General features: G+C 40.3%; 1 protein-coding gene across 2 annotated transcripts in view; it reads left to right on the forward strand.

Annotated features, from left to right (window-relative positions):
- Positions 1-24,848, forward strand: part of COL9A1 (collagen type IX alpha 1 chain) — an 83,793-nt gene that overhangs the window by 30,493 nt on the left and 28,452 nt on the right. For both annotated transcript variants that reach the window (XM_059942112.1, XM_059942113.1), the window contains 18 exons: positions 901-954; positions 1,219-1,254; positions 3,427-3,450; positions 3,817-3,870; positions 5,133-5,186; positions 5,830-5,862; positions 6,946-7,002; positions 8,396-8,449; positions 12,631-12,684; positions 14,016-14,069; positions 16,660-16,713; positions 18,125-18,178; positions 18,299-18,352; positions 18,479-18,532; positions 19,339-19,392; positions 20,418-20,462; positions 21,843-21,896; positions 22,001-22,054. In XM_059942112.1, the coding sequence (XP_059798095.1) occupies positions 901-954; positions 1,219-1,254; positions 3,427-3,450; positions 3,817-3,870; positions 5,133-5,186; positions 5,830-5,862; positions 6,946-7,002; positions 8,396-8,449; positions 12,631-12,684; positions 14,016-14,069; positions 16,660-16,713; positions 18,125-18,178; positions 18,299-18,352; positions 18,479-18,532; positions 19,339-19,392; positions 20,418-20,462; positions 21,843-21,896; positions 22,001-22,054 (897 nt within the window). The remainder of the gene's footprint in view (positions 1-900; positions 955-1,218; positions 1,255-3,426; positions 3,451-3,816; positions 3,871-5,132; positions 5,187-5,829; positions 5,863-6,945; positions 7,003-8,395; positions 8,450-12,630; positions 12,685-14,015; positions 14,070-16,659; positions 16,714-18,124; positions 18,179-18,298; positions 18,353-18,478; positions 18,533-19,338; positions 19,393-20,417; positions 20,463-21,842; positions 21,897-22,000; positions 22,055-24,848) is intronic.

The following is a 24,848-nucleotide window of genomic DNA, read 5'->3' on the forward strand; positions in this document are numbered from 1 at the left end:
ATATAACCTAGAAACATACATGCTCTCAAGTGATTCAACTTTAAAAGTTAATGTATTCCCTAAGCAGTCGTCATTGCTAAGATGACTAGAGAGCTTTAGATGGCTCTAAGGCAATAATGAGATGGATTAGTTTTAATTACTATTGAAGGAACATTTTAACTCTCAAGACATTATTCAAAAGCTACAGAGAGGGCTTCCCTGATGGCGCAGTGGTTGAGAATCTGCCTGCCAATGCAGGGGACACGGGTTCGAGCCCTGGTCTGGGAAGATCCCACATGCCGCGGAGCAACTGGGCCCGTGAGCCACAACTACTGAGCCTGCGCGTCTGGAGCCTGTGCTCCACAACAAGAGAGGCCGCGATAGTGAGAGGCCCGGGCACCGCGATGAAGAGTGGTCCCCACTTGCCGCAACTAGAGAAAGCCCTCGCACAGAAACGAAGACCCAACACAGCCAAAAATAAATAAATAATAATTAAAAAATAAAAAGCTACAGAGGCATACAGTATTTTTGTTTTATAAACAAAGTAAAGGAGGTACATAAATATGGCTAAATGGCAGAGCCAAGACCTGTTGTCCTATCAGATTTACCTATTAGAACACTGTAACTATTATTTTGCATTTTTCAAAGCAGAGACAAAAGTACTAAATTATTGAACCCTGTGATAAACAATGCATTTAGCAAGAAGTTAGGAATAGGATAGAATTTATCAACAGAAAGTAACTAACAGGCAGATCTTAAACATTAGCTTTGAGAAAGAATATGCAAAGGTATTTCTTTACAAATATTTGTACCATACATAGGTAACCATTCTGTATATAATTAATAAATTAAGTAAAATTATCCACTTAGTGGTTTGCCTAAGGATGCTGTATTAGTTCTAACATCATCTTGCTTTATTAGGGATTAACAGGACCTAATGGATCTCCTGGCTCCGTTGGACCGAGAGGACAGAAAGTAAGTTAGCCACCTGGTATTAATTGCTGGTATTAATTAAGTGTGGAAGCATAATTTCATTGTGGTGTTTCCAAATCAACTAACAGATTAGTTGTGAAGTAGCTGAAATACACTTGTTCAACTAAAATCGTGTTTCAGTTGAATAAAATTACATCCGAAACACCAGGATGGAGTGTTGTAATGATCTCGATATTTACGCAGTTTGCATACTTACGTATTCATTCTACTAAAAGCTAAGTACAATGGAGCTATTTTTATTTTTAGGGGGAACCTGGCGTGCCGGGACCTCGTGGATTTCCAGTAAGTAAATGTAAAGTGACGTGGTTGATAATCTCCTATCTTTAGGTAAAATTCTGCCACTGTGAAATTTTTCAATGTAGTTTTCTACATAATACACATCACAAAGGAGTTTATGACTTATCTGCTATGATAAGCATTCTGACTATGAGTAGAGAAATTTTAGAGCTATTTGAATGTATGGTGTAAAATACATACATCTGTTTGCAGGTGGCGTTTCCCAATAGACATCTCCCTCTCTGTCCCCACTGATGGAAAATGTTTCTTGCATAACAACAGCAAATCTAAGTATTCAGTGTTTAGACCTGGGCATCACCCCACTTTCTTCACAACTGGTTTTATCTCTAATGAAATATTGGCTGTCGTCAGATATCATCACCCACCTGGTTCCCTGGCAAGTCTTTTTCTACATTGCACAATCTGGCAGACTTGTGCTATTTCAGTCTACAAGAGAACTGGGGTCTCAGGCTGCTATCTTTTTTTCTATTTTGCTCTTCATTCCTCTTTTGTTCTTGTCATGAATCTGTATTTTTCCTCCTTGTTTTCTATTCTCACTGTTTTCTTTGCCTTATTTCGGTGTCTGCCAACTTTTCCATTGTAAGTCTATTTGCAGAAGTGAATATCTTGCTGGCCTTTCTCCCATATTTTCAGCTCAGAGCTCAACATCTTATAGAGATGCTTTTTTTTTTTTTTTTTTTTTTTTTAGATTTAGTGAAATTTATCAAACCACTAGTTCTCTGATAATGAAATACCTTATTGATTACTTCGGTATTGCCAAGCAGAACATTTATTCCCCAAATTGATCCACATATTAAAATGTTCAAATAGAAGTAATTTTTCAAAGAATGGCTTTAAAAATTCCCACTTATCATTAAAACATACTGGTCATGTGAAATTCATGCTTGTTGTGGCTGCCTAAATAATTAGAAATAATAATATCATTATCAGAGGATGTACACTGATTCCACTGGGTGCTTCATATAAGGATATTTTAGAAAAGGAGCTCTGGAAGTATAAGCTATCAGGAATACGGTATCAGAGACAGTTATGAATACAAGGGATTCAAGACAACAGAGGAGAGGAAACCCAAGGCCGGGAGACTGACCCTGGAAAGCATAGAGAGAATAGGAGCTCTAGGTAGCTGATGCTCAGTTTTATTAGGTTCAACAAGCGTAGAATTAGAGCTTCTTATGTACTAGGCCCTGTGCTTGGAACTGAGGTTGCGAGGCTGCAGAAGGCGTGGTTTCAACCCTTGATTACACGCAGTTCAGCGTTGCTCAAGAGACAGAAAATGTAAAGGAGCGTGAGATGGGGTGACCAGCTCTAAAATAAAATTCAGCATACTAAATTAGGATCCATTGGAGGTTATTTCATGAGTGACACCGTTTCATTTTCAGTATCTCCTGGATTTGGGGTCTGGACATATAGCCCTACCTGTCAAAGGGTGTGTTTCTAAACCCTTTTCTTCGCCTCCGCCTCTCTGTGCTAAAGGGAGAGAACTTTAGGAAGTTCTCTCCTAAATTAGGGAGAGGAAGTTTGGGGAACTTCCAAATATCACATTATAAACTTTAAAGCAGTATTGTATTGCTTTTAATGTAGGTTTCTTATGAAACACAACAAGTGATATCACTTATATGCAGAATTTAAAACATGATACAAGTGAACTCATTTACAAAACAGAAAGAGGCCCACAGACATAGAAAACAAACTTATGGTTACTAAAGGGGGAAGAGGGGGAGGGATAAATTAGGAGTTTGGGATTAGCATACACAAACTACTACATACAAAGTAGAAAATCAACAAGGACCTACTGTATAGCACAGGGAACTATGTGCATCATCTTGTAATAACCTACAATGGAAAAGAATAAGAAAAAGTCTGGTTGTGCCTCTTTGTGAGTAACGGTATTTTGGTTTTCTTTAAAAAAAAGTTTGGAAAAAATATTACTGGTTAGCTTAGACATCAAAAGAATATTAGAGGAGCTGAAGCAAATTTCTTCCTTTAGAAGTAGAGCCGTGTTTGCTTTTCTTTACCCAGTCCTTTCTGTAGAATGAACATCTTATGTTTATTTAGTGATAAGCTTTATTGTTTATTTTTGAACTGAGTTATTTCTGCGTCTGTATTTACACTAAGTATGGGTCACGTACCATAACAACTTTTATTTTAATCTTTTAGGGCCGTGGTATTCCTGGACCTCCTGTAAGTATTATCTCTTGGTTTGTTTTACATAGTCTAGAAAAATGGCCCATTTCTCAGATCCCAACCCTAGGCTCCAGCTAACACTGTACCCAGTGGTGTTTATAGTGTCCTACCTGAATGATCTTAGGGGGCTACTATGACAGCACCCCTATTCTGCTAACAGTATTTTATTAATTTAAGGAATTTCTGTTAATTTAATTAATTTCTATGTAAGTAAGTAAAATTTGGTCAAATGGGTCATCTCGTTGGAAACCAAAGCTAGCACAGATACGTAATTCTAAGTCAGTTTATCGTATTTGATATCACTTGTCATAGATTGTAAAAACATCCATAAATCACCGTGTCCCTTTAATTTGTTGACTGCAGGGTCCTCCTGGGGGAGCAGGACTCCCTGGAGAGCTTGGCCGTGTTGGACCGATTGTGAGTACACACACACACGGCGCATTGATAGACATTTGCTGATTTAACTGAAGATGTTACTAGGGAAGGCACACTGCGCTAACTGTATGCTTCCCCCTTCAAATCCAGGAAATGGCAGATGAATTTCCTTCCAGTTTATAATATTGACAAGGACCAGGGTAATGATGCTCCCTCGTTTTTGTAGAGTGATTTAAATTTTTTCCCCGAAGTTTTCAGCTAAACTTTTCTTCCCAACTTCTAGAATTAGTGATCAAGTCGAGAAGTGTCACCTTCGTTTTACAGACTCTCAGCCAGGATTGGGGTCCAGTGTCTTTTGTATTAGTCTCTCTGCAGGAAATGAAGTGAATAGTCTAAAATTACTACCAGGTACACTTATGTTAGGATCATGAAATCATAATCGAACTGACAGAACTTAACTTTAGTCCGTAAAGAGCTGAACTTCATGGAAGAAATTGCTGGTAATGTGTTTGGTGTTAATATTCAATAAATATTCAAAAGAGTTGAATCATTGATGTTATCTGAACGACAGATAATAGTAAATCCACTGAGAGTCTGTAGGTGCTCCTGTTTGACAAATTTATTTAGTGAATGATGAATGAATATGAAATGATTGTAAAATTGATTGTCAGACGCTTTTGACTTCTTATGATAGAACATTAGGAAGGAAAAGTTGTTCCAGGAGTGAACTCTGGATATTAAGTCTAACTGGAATCCATTTTCATCTGAATGGCTTATTTGAATTTAGCCATCTTGATCTTCTGTCCCAATTGCAAGAGCGTGCAGTGACAGACCGAGTGACAGCTTCTGGGTGAAGAGCCCCAGGGGTGGCTGGCCCTGCAGAGGTGACGACCTTCCCTGCTGCAGCTTCAGGCAGGCGCAAGCCTTCCTTGCTGCTGTTAGCTGGACGGCACTAGCAGTATTGGCTGTTCTGGTTCCCCTGAAAATCAACTAGAAAAATACGTAGTGTTTCCACTTTGTTTGCAGAGTAGATAAAGTGATCATCCTATAGGGAAGAACTGGCTTTTTTTCCCCAAGTCTCCCTCTGCCTTGTCTTATTACTTTGGTGAGACCGGAACTCCTTTATTCTTCTGGTTTTGTGGAGGTAATTGGATTGTGGGTCCCCTATCGATTTTGGTGGCAGGTCCATGCAGGCTGAGCTCTGCAGGGTTTCTAGGAATGTCAGTTTCTCATGCCTCACCAGTTTTATGCACTATGTTTTGACATGTGTATAACCACTGTGTCGCAATTTTCAAATAACTTAGGGTGACCCTGGGAGAAGAGGACCACCGGGCCCCCCTGGTCCCCCGGGACCCAGCGTAAGTTATTTGCAGCTTGAATTTCTCTGCGTCTGAGAGTTGGGATTAAAGAAACCTAAGAACCAAAAATGGAAGTACCTTTAAATCAAGTCATTGTCCTAAAATTCCAGAATGACTATGATTTTTTCACTTATTCAGAGCTGGTCTTTTTAGGCCAGAATAGTAGAGAAATCACAAGAATTTAAAAGATGGTTTTCACAGGGAATGGTTTACTCATTGTATTTGAAGTGCTTTGAGGGTTGTGATTTCTCAAATGTTCAAAACTTGGACATATAAAAGGAACATTTTCAAAGGAACTAGTTTTTACAAAGGATTTACACAGTTAAGTACTTTTTAAAATGCGGTTAATTAGGAGATTACCCTTATTTTTAATTTATGATTTAGAGTTCTCCATATTTTCTATTCTCTCATTTTATTTCCCTTCAATCCCCTGAAAGAAATAATCTACTGCAATTTAGGTTTCTCCCAACAGAATAGGCCAAGTCAAGTTTTTAGAATGTTAGCATATTATATGCTATTTATTCCTTATAGGTTATTGAACAAATACATTGACTGTATTTTTGTCCAATGAACTTTCTGTTATTAGTAGTTTGAATGAAAATGTTTCACTATATTCTTAACTTTAGTATTTTCTTTACTTTAGGGAACAATTGGCTTTCATGATGGAGATCCATTGGTAAGACGTTTTCCTTTGAACAAAGTACAGTTTAGGTCAAAGACCAGGAATTCTCTTTAAAAGGTGAATTCTCTTTAAAATGACCTCACTGGAATATGCTGTATTTCTGTCTTTTACTTTACTCAGATAGCAGAGCAGTCGGCCGGACTGGTGACCTGGTCACTTGTGTACACTCAGAAAAATCATTTTTCATTATAGAAATATCTTTTTTTCCATAATCTTTTTACTTTATGACTAAGACATGCTTTTTTTTTTTTTTTAATTGAGGGGAGAATTTCTTAAATTTATTTATTTATTTATTTATTTATTTTTGGCTGTGTTGGGTCTTCGTTTCTGTGCGAGGGCTTTCTCTAGTTGCGGCAAGTGGGGGCCACTCTTCATCGCGGTGCGCGGGCCTCTCACTGTCGCGGCCTCTCTTGTTGCAGAGCACGGGCTCAGTAGTTGTGGCTCACGGGCCTAGTTGCTCCGCGGCGTGTGGGATCCTCCCAGACCAGGGCTCGAACCCATGCCCCCTGAATTAGCAGGCAGATTCTCAACCACTGCGCCACCAGGGAAGCCCTAAGACATGTTTTTTTACCAGAGCACTGCAATGTTAAAAGATAGAAGTCAAATAATCCCCTCTGAGACTTGTTTTACTTGCAGACTGATATTCAAGCGATGTAGGGAAACTGCACTAAATGCAATTTTGGTCCATTTGTTGGGGGGACGTGACCCTTAGGACGGAGCTGTTGGAGTGGGGGGCAGGTGGGAGGGGACAAAGGTCAGGTCTTGGGACAGTGGCCTGTCTGCAATCATTTTATTTTTTTAACAAGTTAAATCTGAAGTAAATATGGCAAAATAGTAACATTCATTAAATCTGGGTGGCGGATACATGGGGAAAGGGTTTGTTATGTTCTCTGTACTTTTCTGTAAGCTAGGAATATTTCCGAGTTTAAAAATAAAAGAATAAAAAAGGAAAGGGGGTAGTCAGAGTTATTTAATGAATGTAATTGAATTGGGGTTCTGTAGCTGGAATCCTAAAAGACGTACCCTTTTGCCATAAAGTAGAAGCTCTGGTTCACTGTCTCTCTGTCTCTCTGGCAGTGTCCCCATTCCTGTCCACCGGGTCGCTCTGGATATCCAGGCCTGCCAGGCATGAGGGTAAGAGAATAATGTCCATGCTGGATTCTGTTTTCAAGAGTATTATCCACAGGAAAAGCAGAGCCTTTCCTTGAAGCACTGGCCTTTCTGGTGCAGAGTGCCCACTTTGACGGATTAGGCAAGTCTGTGTCGCTTATTCTGTGGTCCTTATACAGTCCTGGAGATTCCCGCTGGTACCCTGACAGACACAGATGCTTGATTATTCAGTGCTGTTCAGGGAAGAAATACCAGTGAAATGTATTGGATGGAGGGGCCCTACAACACCAAATGAAGGTTCAGAAGTTTGCTCCAGTGATGAGAGATGCGGGCCAGGGACCGTACACATAATGTATGTGAAACTGTTTTAGTTAAAAAGAATTGGAAAAACTGCAAAATAGAGAAGAAAAGAGACTTTCCAAAAGTGTTTTTCTCTCACTCTGCCATCATAACTACTTCAAAATTGCCCATAAAAATAAGAGAATAAATACCAAAAGCTGGGGTTAAATAGCTTTCTCTCTCTAGTCCAGACCAGGGAAGTTCTGCCAAAGACCTGAAAGGCTCCGAGGCCCTGGGTTTCCCACTGTGGTTTTCGTGGAGGTTAGCTTTGGTGGGTTCCCATAACTGCAGAAGACTTGGGCCTGGCTTGGTGTCTTGTTTTTCACAGAGACTTGCACCCTTGGTACAAGAAAGGTTCTGAGGGCGGAAGCTCTGACAGACTTAATTTCAGAATGTTTATTTGCCTCATGTCCCTGACCCAAAGCACACATATGCTTAGAACAGGGGGCTTGACAGTGAAAGACGGGGATTTCTGCCCACGCGCTGCAACCTTCACGGGCTGCTGCTTATAGCTTGTCACCTGCACTTAAACTGTGTACAAGAAGAGGCAGAAAGTCGTGTGTCTGGGGAAGCCCTTCTTCTGCTTCTAGGAAGGAGATGGGCACAGAGGAAGCAGAGGGTTTTCAGGGGCGCCTCCAGAGAGCAGGGAGTAGCCCGTTGAGTGGGTCAGCCGTCACCTCTGGAGAGCGAGTTACTGATGCTGGAGAAGACTTCATGCCCTTCGCCCAACTGTGGGAGGGAGCTGAGGGGGGAGGGTTAGGGACCAGCTGGCAGTGAGTCATTGCCCAGTGGCTGAACTAGGTAACGGGGTGTTTGTTATTCTCGAAGAGTGTTTGTCTATTAACTGAAACTGATATTTATTATATACTGTGGTCATGTAGCCCACATGGTGTTATCAAGGTCTTCTAAGGCTGTCATTTCTCTGACATCACCTTTCTCTTAGCAGCACATGGACATAGATTTGGGGGGAGCAAGGTCATTTTATGAGCCTTCTGACCACTTTCTGTGCCAAACTCAACACGTCTGTTTGTTTGTCTATTTATTTATTTCTGTACTTACGTACTTTTGCATTTGTTAGGGTCATAAAGGGGCTAAAGGAGAGATTGGTGAACCCGGAAGACAAGGTCACAAGGTAAGGACAATGAATATTTAGTGGGAAAATTGTGATTAGGAGGTTGTGATCACTTTCATTATAAAGAATTATAAGGAATAATCAAAGCATACTATTTTATCCTTCCTTTTCCAGTGATGATTAACAAGTTCTCAGTAGATGCGTCAATATTCTGATTAAGCATCATATTCTAACATTGTTCAGTTACAGAAGAAAAGAACAAAGAAAGCGCCATACACTTTCATTCTTTCCTGTATTGCTACCCCTTGTTTTCCTTTTCAAATCAGTCACACTCAGCTCTTTTCCTTGATGGTTTTGATAGTCAAATGTGATTCTAGCCGGTTGTTCCACTCCACTAAACAAAATTTTATGACAGGAGTAAAATTTTATGACAAGTGTTGCTGAGACTAGCAAACAGGGAAGTTGGAAATTGGCTCATAGCTTCTCATCTTAAGTCCTGAAATAGTTTATCTGTTTGTTTCTGACCTCATTTCAGTGTAACTTAGATTTTGAGTAATCTGGAAGTTAGCAATTGGCACTTATATTATTTTCTGGGTAGAAACTGAAATCCACAGCACAACTTGCATTAGGGCTGGCATGTCCTGCAGAAAAACCAAGGCTGAAATTTAAAGCAAGGTGACCTATTTGCTTTTTCTTTTCATCCATTAGGATGAAATCGCTTTAGAGTAACTAAGAATTTGACTTCTTGCACGGTAGAATTTTAGTTCCGGTTAACTCCATAATATTTTACAAAGTCAAACTGTTCTTATCAATGCGGGTCTTCTAGACTTTGTTGAATATGTCCTTCTACAACTTTATTGGGTGGCAGAAGTCTTTTTCTTTAGAAGTTAAGAGCTTGAGAGGCAATTTATTAATACCTTCAGGCAGGCATTAATATTCCTTTGTTTTTGGCCGTGCCGCAGGGCTTGCAGGATCTTATTGCCCCAGCCAGGGATTGAACCTGGGCCCTCGGCAGTGAAAGCACGGAGTCCTAACCACTGGACCGCCAGGGGATTCCCAGGCATTAATATTCTTGAACTCCTTAGGTAAAGCTGTTGAACAATCTCAGATAATGAGGATAAATAAGCCAATTTCCTGTACCTTATTACAGTGTGAACATTCATTTTAAAAGTCTTTTATTACATAGGCTCTGAATAGTTAAGGCATTTTATTTATCTGGCATATAACAGCTGGGTTCTTGATGTCAAACTGGAGAAAATAGAAAAAAAAATCAAGTACTTTGGAAATTTCTCTGTGTGCTCATTACTCCATTGAATTTTTCAATTTGTAATTTAAAGAAACCAACAAATATTTATTAAGTACCCACTATGTGCCAGGGTTTATTCTAAGCGCTAAGGACGCAGAAATGAAAAAATGTCCAACATGGCTAAATTAAGTATGACATATTCATATAATAGAATATCATCTAACCACAAAAACAAGTGTGTAGGAATATTAAATCACACCAAATATTCAGGAGGTAATACGTATAATAAAGGAGATTTAGTAGACTTCTGCTATTTTTGATGCCCTGCATCCCTTTCTCTTTTTTTGGGTGACCCCTTTTCTTTGGGGAGCTTCCACTTCCCCATCCCATGGGATTTGGGAATGGACCTGTCAGTCAGAGTGTCTCTCCACTCTCCCATGAAACTAGCATTTTTGAGACCTATACAAGTTAGTTATCTGGACTTTCAAATTTGGTTTGGTCTTCACTGGGGAAACTGCAAATTTTTTGGTGTGTTAGGTAACTAGCCAAAATTTTCATTAAAAGTTGTTGAAAATTCCTTTAATTTATTTCACATGTTTATGTCACTTAAAACTTTCAGTGGTGTCTTTGAAAATCGACCTATGAAGATAAGATAGCTCCTTGGACAATGAATCTTGAAAAGGCTAATAGATGCTTTTAACTGTAGACTGAAAGCAGAAAGATGAAGAATTATGAGACTAGGGGCCTGAAGTTTGCTTTCAGATTCACAGTTCTGCCTTGAGTTTACTCTACAAATTAATTAATGAAGATTTTAAAAATTGTTTATAAAGATAAGAATGAATAGTCAAAAATCTTTCAGTAAAACGGTAATAAATTGCTATTCCTCAATTTGTCATTTAGCTTTGTGGTTATTGATTAGTTATTGTGTGCTATTCATCTGCTGGTGAAATATTTCAGTCAAATACATTACTCCAAGGTTTATCAAGAATCTATGGGAAAATACCCCAAAACCTGCTAATGAAAAATTACAATCACTGTTGTTTTTGTACTTACATGGGGAAATACAAGTAGTATTTAATCATACGTATGTGTTGATTATCTGCTCCATGAACTAGCTTATTCACTGGCTTTCCTATCAGGACCACCTCCCTCCACTGTCAATCTTATGATCTGATGGAAGGTAATCTGAATATAATTATGAGACAAAGATCCAATATGTAAGACTCTCAGAGTTCATTCAAAAATCAAGTGTAAATTATTTAGGTATAGCCTAGTTCTTTGCATTAGATGCCCAAATGTTCTATATTAATACTTCTACTGAATTTTTTGTATTTCTTTGGGGTGTGTGTGTATGTGTGTGTTTGTGTGCAAAAATCTCTATGTATAAAGTATAGCATGTGGAGTAAGAAAATGGGTGAATTGAAACATGTAATAAACAATAGAACTGGATTTTAATCTACCATTATGAACAAATATCAAAAACTAAGAATGTTTCTCATGATGAACTTCACAATTTAAGTTATTCATTACCGTAGAAAATGTAGAACAGTATATCTATTGTGAAAAGTAAAACCTTTGTCAGAGAGAAAATAACATTTTTCCCAGAGTCCGTAAAGTAATCTTTCTGTAAGAAACAGTAGTTGGATTTCTGTTTAGACTATCCTAACATTTTAAAGTATATCAGAGATTATAAAATTAATATCAAAAAGTTAAACCAATAATTAGTTAAAAAACATAATGGAAGAAGATTCCATTGGCAATAGCCACCAGGTAGTCAAAATACTTTCGAACAAACTTAAGAAGTATTCAACAAAATGAAAAGAACAAAACTTTATTGGTGGAAAGAAAAAGAAAACGTTTTGACTAAATATGAAGATACACTGAGTTCCGAGATGGAAAGACTCAGTATTGTGAAGATTCTAACTCTCTATATATAACCTATTAATTTAATGAAGTTCTAATACAAAGCAAGCAGTGTTTTTGTGAAGATCTGCCCAACAATTCCAAAGTTCATGTGGAAGGGTAAACATTTAAGAAAATCTGAAAATAAGAGTAACTATAAATGAAAAATAAAGGTAAAGGAATTCTCCCAACCTGAGATTAAAATGTATTATAGAGTTTCGATAATTAAAATGTTGTGGTATTGACAACATCATACAGCAGACCAGTATAGCTGAATAGGAAAGAAGTCCAGAAACAAGTATATTTATCAATTTAACATACATTAAAGATGAATTTTTCAACCTGGGTGGAGAGACTCTATTATTCAATAAATGATATTGGATAGAGTGCCAGTTATCAGGAAAAAAAAAGATTTCTACTCTATATTTACATAAAAATAAATTACTGATAATTAAAAATTTCATGTAAGAAATTATAAAATTACTAGAAGAAAAATATAGATGAATATTTATATATTTTGGAGGGGGCAGAGAAGGCTTTTCTGAGCAACATCAAAGGTAGAAGCCATGGAAGAAAAGACAGATTTAAATTTAAGTACAATTTAAAAAAATAAACTGTACATGGTACAAAAACTGTAATGAAAAAGTTAAAATGAAAATCATAATTAAAAATATTATAGTTTAAGGAAAAGTTTGCGTAGTGTGATCACACTTTCTTAATAATACACCCACAACACACATACTTAGAACATGAATGCATACATTCCCTCTCTCTCTCTCTCTCTCCCCCTCTTCCTCTTTCCCTCCCCTCCTCTCTCTCTCTTTAGAAAAGCTTTGAAAGGATAGCATCCAAAATGTTACTGGTGTTTATAGTGGAAAGGTGGGATTTGGGTGACTTTATTTATATACGTCTCTGTATTTTCTGAATGTTCTGCAATTAATATGGACTACTCATATAAAATAATTTAAGAAAGTATAGTAGACTAATTCAGGAGATGCCAGATGAACTTACCACGTGCCGAGTTAGACCGAGCCCATTTCAGTGTCCATTTGCTGGAATAGCATTTGATGCCCTTCTCTCTGTGGTTTTTCAGGGTGAAGAAGGAGACCAGGGCGAACTAGGAGAGGTTGGAGCTCAAGGACCTCCGGTGAAGTATTTTTAGAAACATATTTAACTATGTTGTCGGACCCCGGTGGTCTTTGGAGGATATCATTACTGCTTGCTGAACTTCTGGGGTTTGGGAGAGGATATGCCAAAATATTTCTGTAAAATTCACAGTTTTTCATTTTCTAAATATACAGCATCTGTCAAGGAATGCAAGATTTGTAAAAAGTATGCTTTTTGGAACACTTATGCACAAGCTCGGGAGACAATACGTGTCATTCTCATGTCTCTGCTATTGACCCAAATATTTCTGGAATTCTTTTTTGGATTACCTTCAGAGTCAGAAAATAAGCCCCACAAGAATGAGCAGCTTTAATCTGATTTGGCCAGATCTCACTTTGTGTCCTGAGCTGGATCACCCCGCCCATGTGTATTTCAGGCCGTTCCTAACTGATCTACAGAGAACTGGGACTGACCTGGATGCAAAACAAACAGTTGGTCATGGAGATGCCCCGTTTTCTCCAGTGAGAGCACAGGGAAATGACTGGCCTAGAGCTACTTTATCCTAAGCCATTGCGGACAGTCAGCAAGTTGCCCCGAAGTGGCTCCCCCGCTTTCCTGATGGGGCGTCTGCCCACAGCTGCTCCCCAGGGGGCACCTCTACAGCATCTGCTTCTGGAGCCCTGCCTCTGTGGGTCCAGACAGTCAAGCAGGACAACATTCAGTGTTGAAGGGGGTCCTAGGATCGACACCCTGCACCCTCACTTTGAGGATTACCCACTCCTGTGCCCGAGAAGGGAGGAGATGGGTTCCTCCTGCCCCAGATTGGAATTCAGAATGCCTTTTCTCGTAGAAACGGTGTAACGTAGAGTGATGGCAAGTGAATGACGGAGACCCCAGCTACACTTATAGGAAGAAGCTTTTGTGGGCTGCCTGGGGACCTCTTGCCTTGGATGGCACACACCGGTGGGGAAAGATTAGTCCAAGGTTTAAAATCACGATCATGTGACCCGTAACCAAGTTACAAACCGTGAAGGAGGCAAAAGTGGCAGTGTATTCTGTGTGAGTTAAAAGTCAAATGCTTTATCGTCATTCTTTGATGCTCATGATACTTACTTTTTTGCCATCAGTCATTGTTCCGATTCCAGATTTGTGTAAGTCTTCAGAATTTTTAAAAACGGTTTTAACCATCAGAAGAATTCCTTTTGGATTTTTCTTCTAAACCAGGAAAGTTTGCGTGCAATACAATGTCACTTTTTCTCAGTGTTACCTTTGGTTATGATAACATCCTTCTCCTGGATCAGCTTTTGTGATGACATCAAAGAATGTGTGCTTCAACTAGAAGAATTTACTCCTCTTTTTTTACATTTCCAGGGAGCTCAAGGTTTGAGAGGCATTACTGGCATAGCTGGAGCCAAAGGGGAAAAAGTAAGATCATGATGGTGATGACACACTACCAAACTGCATCAATGTTGAAGTTTTGGGCCACTTCAAATATCTTCTTATCTTTAACAACATCACTTTTTATTTCTTATTGGGTGCTTTGTAGATGTTCGGTTGGGTTCTTACTTTCTGTTATAAACGTAGACGATAGAAATGAGTCATACACAGGATACTTGTTATTTTTATATATTTTAAATTCTTTTGGGTAAATAGGAGTAAGCAGGGCTGTTATGTCTAATCTCTTTCCTTTATCAGTAGTTGACACTGATAACACTGACACAGTACCTGGAGTGCCCCGCAAAGGCAGGAGGATGGAGAAGTGGAGCTGAGAAGGATGAGGCATTGCCCTTGGTGGGGGGGGGGGGGGGCGGGGAGGGCAGGGCAGGGATTGCTTGTCTGAGTGAATAGAAGAAGCAATAACAACGCAAGCTTGAACGTTCATGATGAGCTCAGAAATAGTTTTCTTGCTGTGTGTGTGTGTGTGTGTATGTATGAGTGGAGGGGGTGTGTCTAGCTTCTCTCAGATGTTAAGGAAGTGGTCAGCGCTTTTTAGAAAGTTTGTTAGGAAAGCCCCTTTGTAGGCTCCAGAAAATTAAAAACGGGGCTCTTTGCCCACCACCCCTCCAGACCCTCGCCTTATCCTCTGCAGAACCTCTGAGGCTAATTCATGTTGTTCTGCACAGAAGCACAGAGTCTTTCATTAGCAACCAGACAGGGATAACGGGCACACTGTAGGTGCTCAGTAAATGAAATTCAACCTTTTAAAAAAAGAGATGCACATTTTTGTGGATCGAAGGAATTGCTTCATGAATAATTCCATCAATTTCATTTTTTCAGCCGCTTTCTCTGTCTCTCTAGGTTCTCTCGCTGTGCCTGTCTCCCTCTTCTGTTTCCTATAGAATTCTATGTTTCTTTTCTAAAAACACTGTCTTTTTAAAAACATATTTTGCATTTCTGTATTCATGTTTCCTTAAGTAACATTCTGTGTGTACTCTTCTGTTATTAAATGATAAATCCCATTTATTTTGAAGTTGCTGATACCCAGCCCTTTGCTTTTTCTGGGTTTAAATCACTTCCTGAAATATGTGACACTCACTTTGAAACCAATTACTGTTCTTGATAGGCTCTTTATTTGAGGCATTTTGCTACTTGGTAGTTTTCAAAATTTCTCATTTCCTCTGATTTTTGTCAAATTGTTTTCAATAAAAAGAAAAAAGCTCTTCTGGTGAATTCAGACCTGCGGAGTGGTTACCTAGTAACAGCAGTTTGGGTCTCAGCTGGTGCTGAACAGCAATGAGAGAGAGAGAGAGAGAGAGAGAGAGAGAGAGCGAGAGAGAGGGGTCAGCAACCAAGCCATTTCTATAACTCGAAGGCTGGCTCTGCTTCCACCAGGCAACGTGAGTGATGAATTCAAGGGCTTTTTCAGGTCTCCCAAACCTCTTCTTCACTGGTGGACGGAGAATGCCTTCTGCTGTATTCTAGTTTTAGGGATCAAAGACTTTCAAGGCTCTGTGGTGCCTCTGCTTCTTTCTTTGATTCTACCCATGTCTGAACCTTCTAGCAAAGGTTTTCTAATTTTTAATTCTTACTGCAGACACCGTCCACCTGGTTTTCTTGGCCTGACATCTACCCAATACCCTTTTGACTGCTTTCCATTTCTTTTATCATCTCCTCCTCTCAAGCCTGTTTGTTAGGAGACGGCTTGTTCACTTCAGGTGCCTGTCTGCCTTCTTGTTCACCTGGTAGATGAGAAAAAGTTTTAAACAGGGGTGTGTGTCTTGTCATGCAGCATATGTAGAGAGCACTAAAAACCCCATATTTTTGTTTTCAAATCACATTTTGATTCTTATAATGAAAATAGGGAGGCGATATGTACAATAGATAACAAAGACAGAGATAGTTTCATGATGATTAGATGTATAAAGCTCTGTGGTTTTTAGCCATCATCACTCGGCAGGGTAAATCTGTTGTGGAGAAAATAGATCAATTACTTTACACATACTGAACCTACCATCTATCCAGGATGGAAGAGGGGATGCTTCAATCCTTATTACAATTCGTTCCTCTGAATCACATGGCTGGACTCCTGATTCTAGGTCTGGGTGGGGATCTCGAGTCCCAGAAATCCCTCCCACTGGTGTGGGGGCTGTGGAGTCCACAGCAGCTACTATTTGGGTGGCCCCTTGGTCTTCACCATCAATGAATTCCTGTAGGGATCCTGAGAACCCTGGAGTGTGATGATCAAACCTTTTCCAATAGGCTTGCCAAGTTCTCTAAACAGGTAGCTCATATCAGCAATCAGGAATGGACGCAGTGTTTGTTAACTTAAAATATTTAGGGTGGCATCAAAGATTGGGTATAGGTACTTTTGGTGGGATGAGAGAATGTAAACCAGTGTTTTAACATCTGAGGTTTCTGATTAAATACTCCTCGGGTTCACTGATGAATAGAGTATATATTACAAAACACAAAACCTCCTTTTTATCTGGCTCTTGAAGTTCTTTAGAAAGACTGGTGTGCCCTTTAGCATACATGGCTGATCTCAAGTTCATTTCTTTGTCTCGTTTATTTCCAGGGCGCTCGGGGCTTAGATGGAGAACCCGGGCCGCAAGGTCTCCCTGGTGCACCTGTGAGTAGTTTTCCTTTCATGGGATCCACTGATAGATTTTTTAGCAATGATCAATGATAGATTTTTTTGCTGTATGTATGTGTGTGTGTGCAAGTGTCCTTACATGTGAATAAGGTGGAAAAATGGGCAATAGTTTCTATATTTATTTAAAATTTTAAAATTAAGACAAGCATCTCTTTTTTGTACAGAGAAATGTTCTTCTGACTTGATATGGGTTTTGTTTTTCTCATAAGTATAGTCAAATTGTTAAGTTTTTATGCTTGCTGTGTTTTCCTTTTGCTTTGGTTGCTAGGATGCTTAGAGTCACAGAAACCGTCCCACTTTAAGTTCTTGGGTAGTTCTGTCCTTTTTCTCTCTTATGATTTCTGATCTCATTATTTGATATTCTGACGGCCATGTGCACACGTGTCCTTATTGTGGACTGCCTCACACCTGTTTTGGAAGTAAATAAACCAAAAAGCTGTTCATTAATATCTCTCATACCACATTGAAAAGAAGAAAAGGTATAAGTAAAATAGAATTTCCAACTATCAAGGTCCAGTGGGAAGGACAGAATGTAACTGAAGGATAACATTTTAAGATCAAGCTCCAGAACACGTGGTGGAGGTAATGCACCAAGTGGACCTGAGAGGAAGGAGGGCCTGCAAAGCCGTGCTGGGAGGGAAGGGCAGTGAGCACAGGTGGGGAGGGCAGGGGACACAGGTGGCGAGAAGCCCTGTTGGGGTGATGGGGGTGTGTGCTGCCTTAGGGCTGGCACAGCCTGGGTGGAGAGCTCCTTTTGAGAAGATGAACTTGAATAGATAAGGTAGAAGCACATTATGGAGAGTGTTTAATGCCAATCTGGGCGATCCGAAGTGATCCAGTAGCAACAGGAAGCCATTTGAGGTTTTAGAGCAGTTAAGCAATTCAACAAAAGCTGTATTTTAGGAAGACACTCTTCTCATCTATTACTGCCTGCACCATATATCAACATTAGCTGGGTAATTCTGACAGAAATCATTATTATTGACTGGGGGAGTAAGTAATATGGAGAAAAGGTTGGCAACTCATCCAAACCTCAACCCACCACGATAGTCAATGAGGCTAGAGGATGTGTAGACATAGTTACTGATGTCAAGGTTACCTGCAGTGTGGACCTTAATTTTATTATACCTATTCATCCAAAGAGCACAGAAGCATTATGCCTTTACAGTGAAATCAATAGACATGTAAGTCTCAATTATCCTTATGGTAATATCAATTTTTAGGATAATATAATTTTTATAAAAAGATTTCTTGAGGCATCCATGATAGAGCAAAGCCATTGGGATGAAAGAACAATAGCAAGGTAACGTAGATGGTGTTTTATAATTTCAAAAGTCTATCAATAAGTTACTTTTGCTTACATAAACACAATTTTATTTTCATACAGGGTGATCAAGGGCAGCGAGGGCCTCTAGGAGAAACAGGTCCCAAGGGAGACAGAGTGAGTTCGAATTCGTGTTAATCACTGCGAGCATGGAGGTTGTGCTGATCTCTTTGATGTGACCTAAGTACACGTGGTAACTGATTGTGTCTTGTCTGTCTTCTCCTTTCTACCCTGCAGGGGGCTCAGGGTTCTCGAGGAATTCCTGGTCTCCCTGGGCCCAAGGGCGACACGGTACGTCCTGAGCTGTAGTCATCAAGCCCATTTTTCAAAGTGATTATTGTAATAAAACTTTAGAAAGTGACGAAGGGAAGAAGCATGTGTTTCTAAGAGGCAGTGTGTTTCTTTGTGCGTCTTTAGGGCTTGCCAGGTGTGGATGGCCGAGACGGGATACCTGGGATGCCGGGAGCAAAGGTAGCTGTGTGATTTAGTCTAAAGGTGGTGAAGTCGTCCCTGCCAGGGGCCCGCCAGGCACAGGGTTTCCATTACTACGTCACTGGGACATTTATTGAGCTGGTTTTGGCTTTTTTTCCTCCTTTTAATTTTTTAATCAAGTGTCAATTCAAGATACTTATTAGAAGTCAGAAAGAGAAAGACAAATACCATATGACATCAATTACAAGTGGAATCTAAAACATGGCACAAATGAACCTATCTGCAAAACGCAAAACAGACTCACAGACATAGAGAACAGACTTGTGGTTGCCAAGGGGGAGGAGTTTGGGGAGGGACGGACTGGGAGGTTGGGATTAGCAAATGCAAACTATTATATATAGGATGGATAAACAACAAGGTCCTACAGTATAGCACAGGGAACTATATTCAATATCCTGGGATAAACCATAATGGAAAAGAATAATGAAAAGAATGTATCTATGCGTATAACTGAGTCACTTTGCTGTACAGCGGAAATTAACACAACATTCTAAATCAATCACACTTCAAAAAAAAATTTTATTAGAATAGAATGTTTGTTTGCTTGGTTTCAGAAAGTCAGTAAAATTGCCCCATTGATGAAAGTAGGCAGAAGGAAATTATGTATTTTGATTGCATTTCTGTCCTAAGTCCTATCCCATCTCCCCGCCCTGAACTGGGTCATGCTATAAAAGTGCACGTAAGGTCAGCTGTGCGGATAGTCCTTTTGCTTAGAAGGTCTTGGTCTTTCCTTTTCTTAAAAGAAGGACAGCAGTTCATACAGATTCAACGAAAATTTTTTTCAGGGTGAACTGGGGAAACCTGGACCTCCTGGTGAAGCAGGGTTGCAGGGGTTACCTGTAAGTATTTGAATATTTAAATGTTGATGGGTTTATATACATATTTTGAAGATATGCACTTGGGGGAGAAACATGTTTTGTATGTAATTTGATAAGTTCTGGAGAAGAAATGATGCTTTAATTTTATATTTTTACAGTTTTACATTTACATTTTTGTACTTTTTCTCTGAATACCTAGTTATTTCTCTGATAACCACACTAAGCTTTAACTTTATATTTTGCATCCCTCCTCTCTCTTTAGTTCACTAAATCTTCCTTATATCGTTTCACTAACCCTGAGCTGCGGTCCAGGCTTTATACTTCCTCCTACTTTTAACCAGTTCTGAAGCCCTTGTACCAGGGTTGAGCCATAAGAGGTTGAGAGTATGTTCAGGGAACAATGTGAGATAATAAGATTTCATTTTTTGATTGTGTGCTATTTTGAATTATTCAAATTGGTGTTTGCCTGCATTAATGTGGCTGGAAGTTCATGTGGGTTATACCACGTGTATTCTTGGCTCTTTGGAGGCAATTATTTCAAGTTAAAAGGGATACTTGGTAATGCTGAGGACTGCCCTCGGTTTATTATGATATCTGACACTTTAAAATAATCAGAGAAATCAGGCCTCCCAGTAGCACCAAATCTTAGACCCAGCATTCTTCTGCCATTCTTTTTCTATTTAAGGCTTAGAGTTTTTGATAGGTCCTTGTTTTGTATTCCATACATGAAATCATGCCAGGAAGAGCTCCTGTTGATCTGAAAATAGGATTCTAATTTGGAAGTTCATCCTTGAAAAGTAATTTTAGTTTAGAGCTAGAATTTGCTGTAAGGGTGTTCAGACATAACAAGCCAGTTACAGTAAAGTTGCCTTCTACACTGTGGGTAGGTCTATAACTGTTCAAATTGGGGAACTAGGAAGAATCTCCCTCTAAAGCTTTGAGGTTGTCACGATGTCCCCAGCCCCTCGGCAGTATGCAGTGGGCTTGGCATCTCACGGATTCTCAGAGGAGGTGATTAAACCTAAGTTCTGTGTGCATTCTTTCAGGGGATACCTGGAATTCCTGGCGCAAAGGGTGTTGCCGGTGAAAAGGTAAAAGATGAAAACTTTGTAATTAATATTTTTCTCTATTTCTTTATTCTTTTACTAATATATTTTATTTATCATTTTATATATTTCCAACCTGCCTTTTATTTTATGTTTGACCTTAAGGAGAAATCAAAAAGGCCTTAAGGCTTCAGAAACTAATCTCTTTCCCAGCTGCAGAAATAGTACTGTGACGAAGTGTTGCTGATCGAACTTCCTTCTTGAAAGAGTCATCCTTTGCCAGTGTAAAACAGAGAAAGTTTTATTGCTCTTCACGATTTACTATGAGGACGATATTAAGCCATAGAAATTGTCAGTGCATATTATTAAGATGATTTACCTTAAACTAAAAGATATTAAGCATTTTGTTCACATAATGATCAGTTTTAAGTGCTTATATTCTAGCACTTAAGAACCAATAGTTGAAAGAAAAAATTAAAGGGCTAAAATATAGCTTTACTTTTTTTTTTTTTAATTAATTAATTTATTTATTTTTGGCTGTGTTGGGTCTTCGTTTCTGTGAGGGCTTTCTCTAGTTGCGGCAAGTGGGGGCCACTCTTCATTGCGGTGCGCGGGCCTCTCACTATCGCGGCCTCTCTTGTTGCGGAGCATAGGCTCCAGACGCACAGGCTCAGTAGTTGTGGCTCACGGGCCTAGTTGCTCCGCGGCATGTGGGATCTTCCCAGACCAGGGCTCGAACCCGTGTCCCCTGCATTGGCAGGCAGATTCTCAACCACTGTGCCACCAGGGAAGCCCCCTAAAATATAGCTTTACTTTAAATAAAATAAACTGTGACTAATGTAGAAATTGATTACTGTTAGATTACATGGCTCCAGCCCTCCGATCGTAGTGGCTCATGGAGTCGAGCAGAGATGTTCGCTAGTAAGTGGACCACGGGCAGCTGATGGTGGGGTGGGATCCCAGACACCTGCTTTCCCTGGAGCCTGCTGGCGCATCCCTTATTTCCTCATGTTGGCATGATCTTTTACAATTTTAACGGTGTCAATGTCAGGTATCAATAAAAAGGCTCAAAGAAGTGTATTGGAGGCGGAAATGCTGAAGAAAGACATATATAATTAATATTGTAAAGAAAGAAAAATCCTCTCTTATTCTTGTCTGTCTAAAGACCTTCACTTTTGGACATCTGGCCTTCGCTTTTAAACATTTTTGACATCTTTATTATGCCTCTGGAAGTGACAAAACAGTATCCTAACCTAAATCTAAAGAGCTTTGATGTACCCACCAAGAAAGAGAGTTTACATCTCAATGTAAAATCAGGAAAGTAATGCTATTGAAGTGTAAGAAATACCCAGTCTGGGTAAGACAGGTTGATTATTATGCTTATTTACTGCCTGGATTACTCTAAATATTGTATTTTACCTTCAGGGTAACACAGGTTCTCCAGGGAAGCCTGGGCAACTGGGGAATTCAGGCAAACCGGTAAGTTGCCGTAGGTTACCTTTTCATGCCTTGTAACCTGTTGTAATCACTAAGCAAAGGGTTAGGGGGTTTAACTGTTTCTTTACCTGCCTTCCTCATAACAGGGCCGCCAGGGGCCGCCAGGAGAGGTGGGACCCCGAGGACCTCGGGGCCTCCCTGTGAGTATTCCTTTTCTGTGGACCCCTCCCAAAGTGCCTTCCCCGGGCTTTCCTGGGTCTTCCTTCCCTCCTCTCCCTCCCTCCCTCCCTCCTTCCCTCCTTTATTCATTCATCCATTAACTCATCCAGGAACGCCTTCTGATGTTTTAACATGTGATAATCCAGATAAACAATGGAACAGGAATGCTGCTTAGATATACAATATGCTTCTATTCCCCCTAGAAAGTGGAAACAAAAATGAAGTATTTAAAAAAAAAAACATGATGACCCTTTCTGCTCTCATCCCGTGATGAAGGAAATATTTTAGTGTGATTAAAAAAAACAACTCTATTGAGGTATAATTCACATACTATATAATTCACCCGTTTAAAGTATACAATCCACTGAGTTTTAGTACATTTGCAGAATTGTGCAACCATCACCACAGTCCACTTTAAAACATTTTCATCACCTCAAAAAGAAACTCTAGATCCACTTGCAATTCAACTTTTCCCCCCAGTCCTCTCAAACCTAGGAAACCACTCATCCACTTTCTATAGATTTGCCCATTCTGGAAATTTCACATAAATGGAATCATGCAGTATGTGGATTTTTTAATGATTGGCTTCTCTCGCTTAGCATAATGTTTCAAGGTTCTTCTATGCTGTACCATGTATCAGTACTTCATTCCTTTTTACTGCCAAATAGTATTCAGTTGTATGGACGTACCACATTTTATTCATCCATTCATCCATCGATGGGCATGGGGGTTGTTTCCACTTTTTGGCCATTATGATTAATGCTGCTGTGGACATTTTTCTACAGGTTTTTGTGTTGACTTGTTTCATTTCTCTTGAGTACATACCTACGAGGGGAATTGCTGGGTCATGTGATAACTCTATTTTAATCTTTTGAGAACCTGCCAGACTTCTTTTAGTGTGAATTTGTAAATGTGTCTATTTTGCAGCAAATATAGCTATGTATATTTTCTCACTAGATACATTTTAACCCTTAGAGAGAAACTGATTTGGAAACGAAACATGATGCACTCAAATTTAACTTTAAAAAATTCCCCCTGGTCTTGATTTTAAGTTCTTAGTTTCAAAGGCTGCTGGGTAACACAAAGAACTCCAAGTGAGAACACAGAAACGTTCCCAAATATCATTGTTACTTTTTAAAGAGCATCTCTTGAGTATGTTGAGTGAGGATTTTCATGCTTCAGAAAAGTGAAATATCCCAGGTATCTTGCGATATGAGAGTGGAGAGTGGAGTTTTTCCACTTCTCACAGATGTTCGTCAGCTGACCTGTACCGGGCGGTGTCCAGACGTTTCTCTGCAGCCAGTGAAACTAGCTGCTCCTCACGCCTCACTTATCCTTTTCTTCTCTCTTGCTGGGAGGCTGTGAATTTCTAATTAAAATACTTTCCCTCCATTGACTGTCAAAGCAGTGAGGTCATAGCTGGATCATATTTCTAAAGCATCAGAAAGACTGAACGGTGTGGAGGAAGGGCGCTGGAGCTTTGAGAAAATTGACTATTTCATCGCGTGCTCACGTTATAGGGCAGAAAGCAGTCCAGTTGTAGGTCCCCCTGCTGATGGCAGGACCAGGCACGGAACACAGGCCGCCCGGGTGGACCGGGCTCGGCCCATCCCCAGCTCAGGGCTCGAGGCCGGCCTTCGGAAGCGAGGGCGTGGGGTGGAGGCGGTGTTGAGTTCGCTCACGGGACGGAGGCGGATCCGAGGAAGTTATGCTGCACAGGGTTTTGAGCCTGATTCCGGTTTTGCTTGTTCAGTTTCTGTTAAGCGTCCACATTCTTCCCACTGTTGCCGACATTGCGGAGCACGGGCTCCAGACGCGCAGGCTCAGTAGTTGTGGCTCACGGGCCTAGTTGCTCCGAGGCACGTGGGATCTTCCCGGACCAGGGCTCGAACCCGTGTCCCCTGCATTGGCAGGTGGATTCTCAACCACTGCGCCACCAGGGAAGCCCCTATCACCTCCTCTTTAAAGCCTCCTGTCTGACCCTTCTTTCTAAGCCCACCTCCACCCGCTGGCTCAGGTGGTTCACTGCTGCTTGATTATTGCAGTCGCTTCCTGATTTGCCTTCCCTGCTCCCATCTTTCCTTCTACTGCGGCTCGCAACAAGGTTCTCTTGGTACTTCGGCTGGGATATCTCTCCGTTCTCCAGGACTCTTGCACATCGCAGGGTGTCCTGCATCTAGAACTCCAGCCGTGTCCCCGCAGTCCTGGTGACATGCCTGGGGAACGGTAGGGCTCCAAGTCTGCACGTGCCTCCATATTGGTCTTTGCAAAGCAGAGCATCCAGCATCATTTCTCCTCTTCATTTAAAAATCTCCAGTGGATTTCCACGGACAATAAAGAAAAGTCTGAAATCCTAAACTGTCTGTTTATCCCCTAGTTTTACTTCCCATTTCTGCCTTGCTCAGAGCCTGTGTTCCAGCCAAGCTAGACTTCATGCTAATTCCCAAACACTCTCTGCACTTCTCAGCCTGCCTGTTTTCTTTGGGATGCCCTGCATCACAGGAGGAGATGGCTTTTTCCTCTATTTCTCTGACTGGACATCCCATGTGCCCTCCTAGATACAATTGAAGTATTAATTCTGCAACGGAACCATCTCTGATGACGCCCTACCCCCCAGATAGAAGCGATCTCTCCTTATTCTGAACCTGTAACCCTTGGTCCCTTTTTGCCCTGTCGTGTGGAAACTGCAGGAAGTCAGGAACATGTCTGATCCACGTTTGTGTTCCCTACATCTCTTTCCTCGGGGCCTGCCGTAAGGTCGTGCTCAATAAATAT

This window comes from Balaenoptera ricei, chromosome 12 (genome assembly GCF_028023285.1).
Source record: "Balaenoptera ricei isolate mBalRic1 chromosome 12, mBalRic1.hap2, whole genome shotgun sequence".
In the NCBI taxonomy this organism is placed as follows: Eukaryota; Metazoa; Chordata; class Mammalia; order Artiodactyla; family Balaenopteridae; genus Balaenoptera; species Balaenoptera ricei.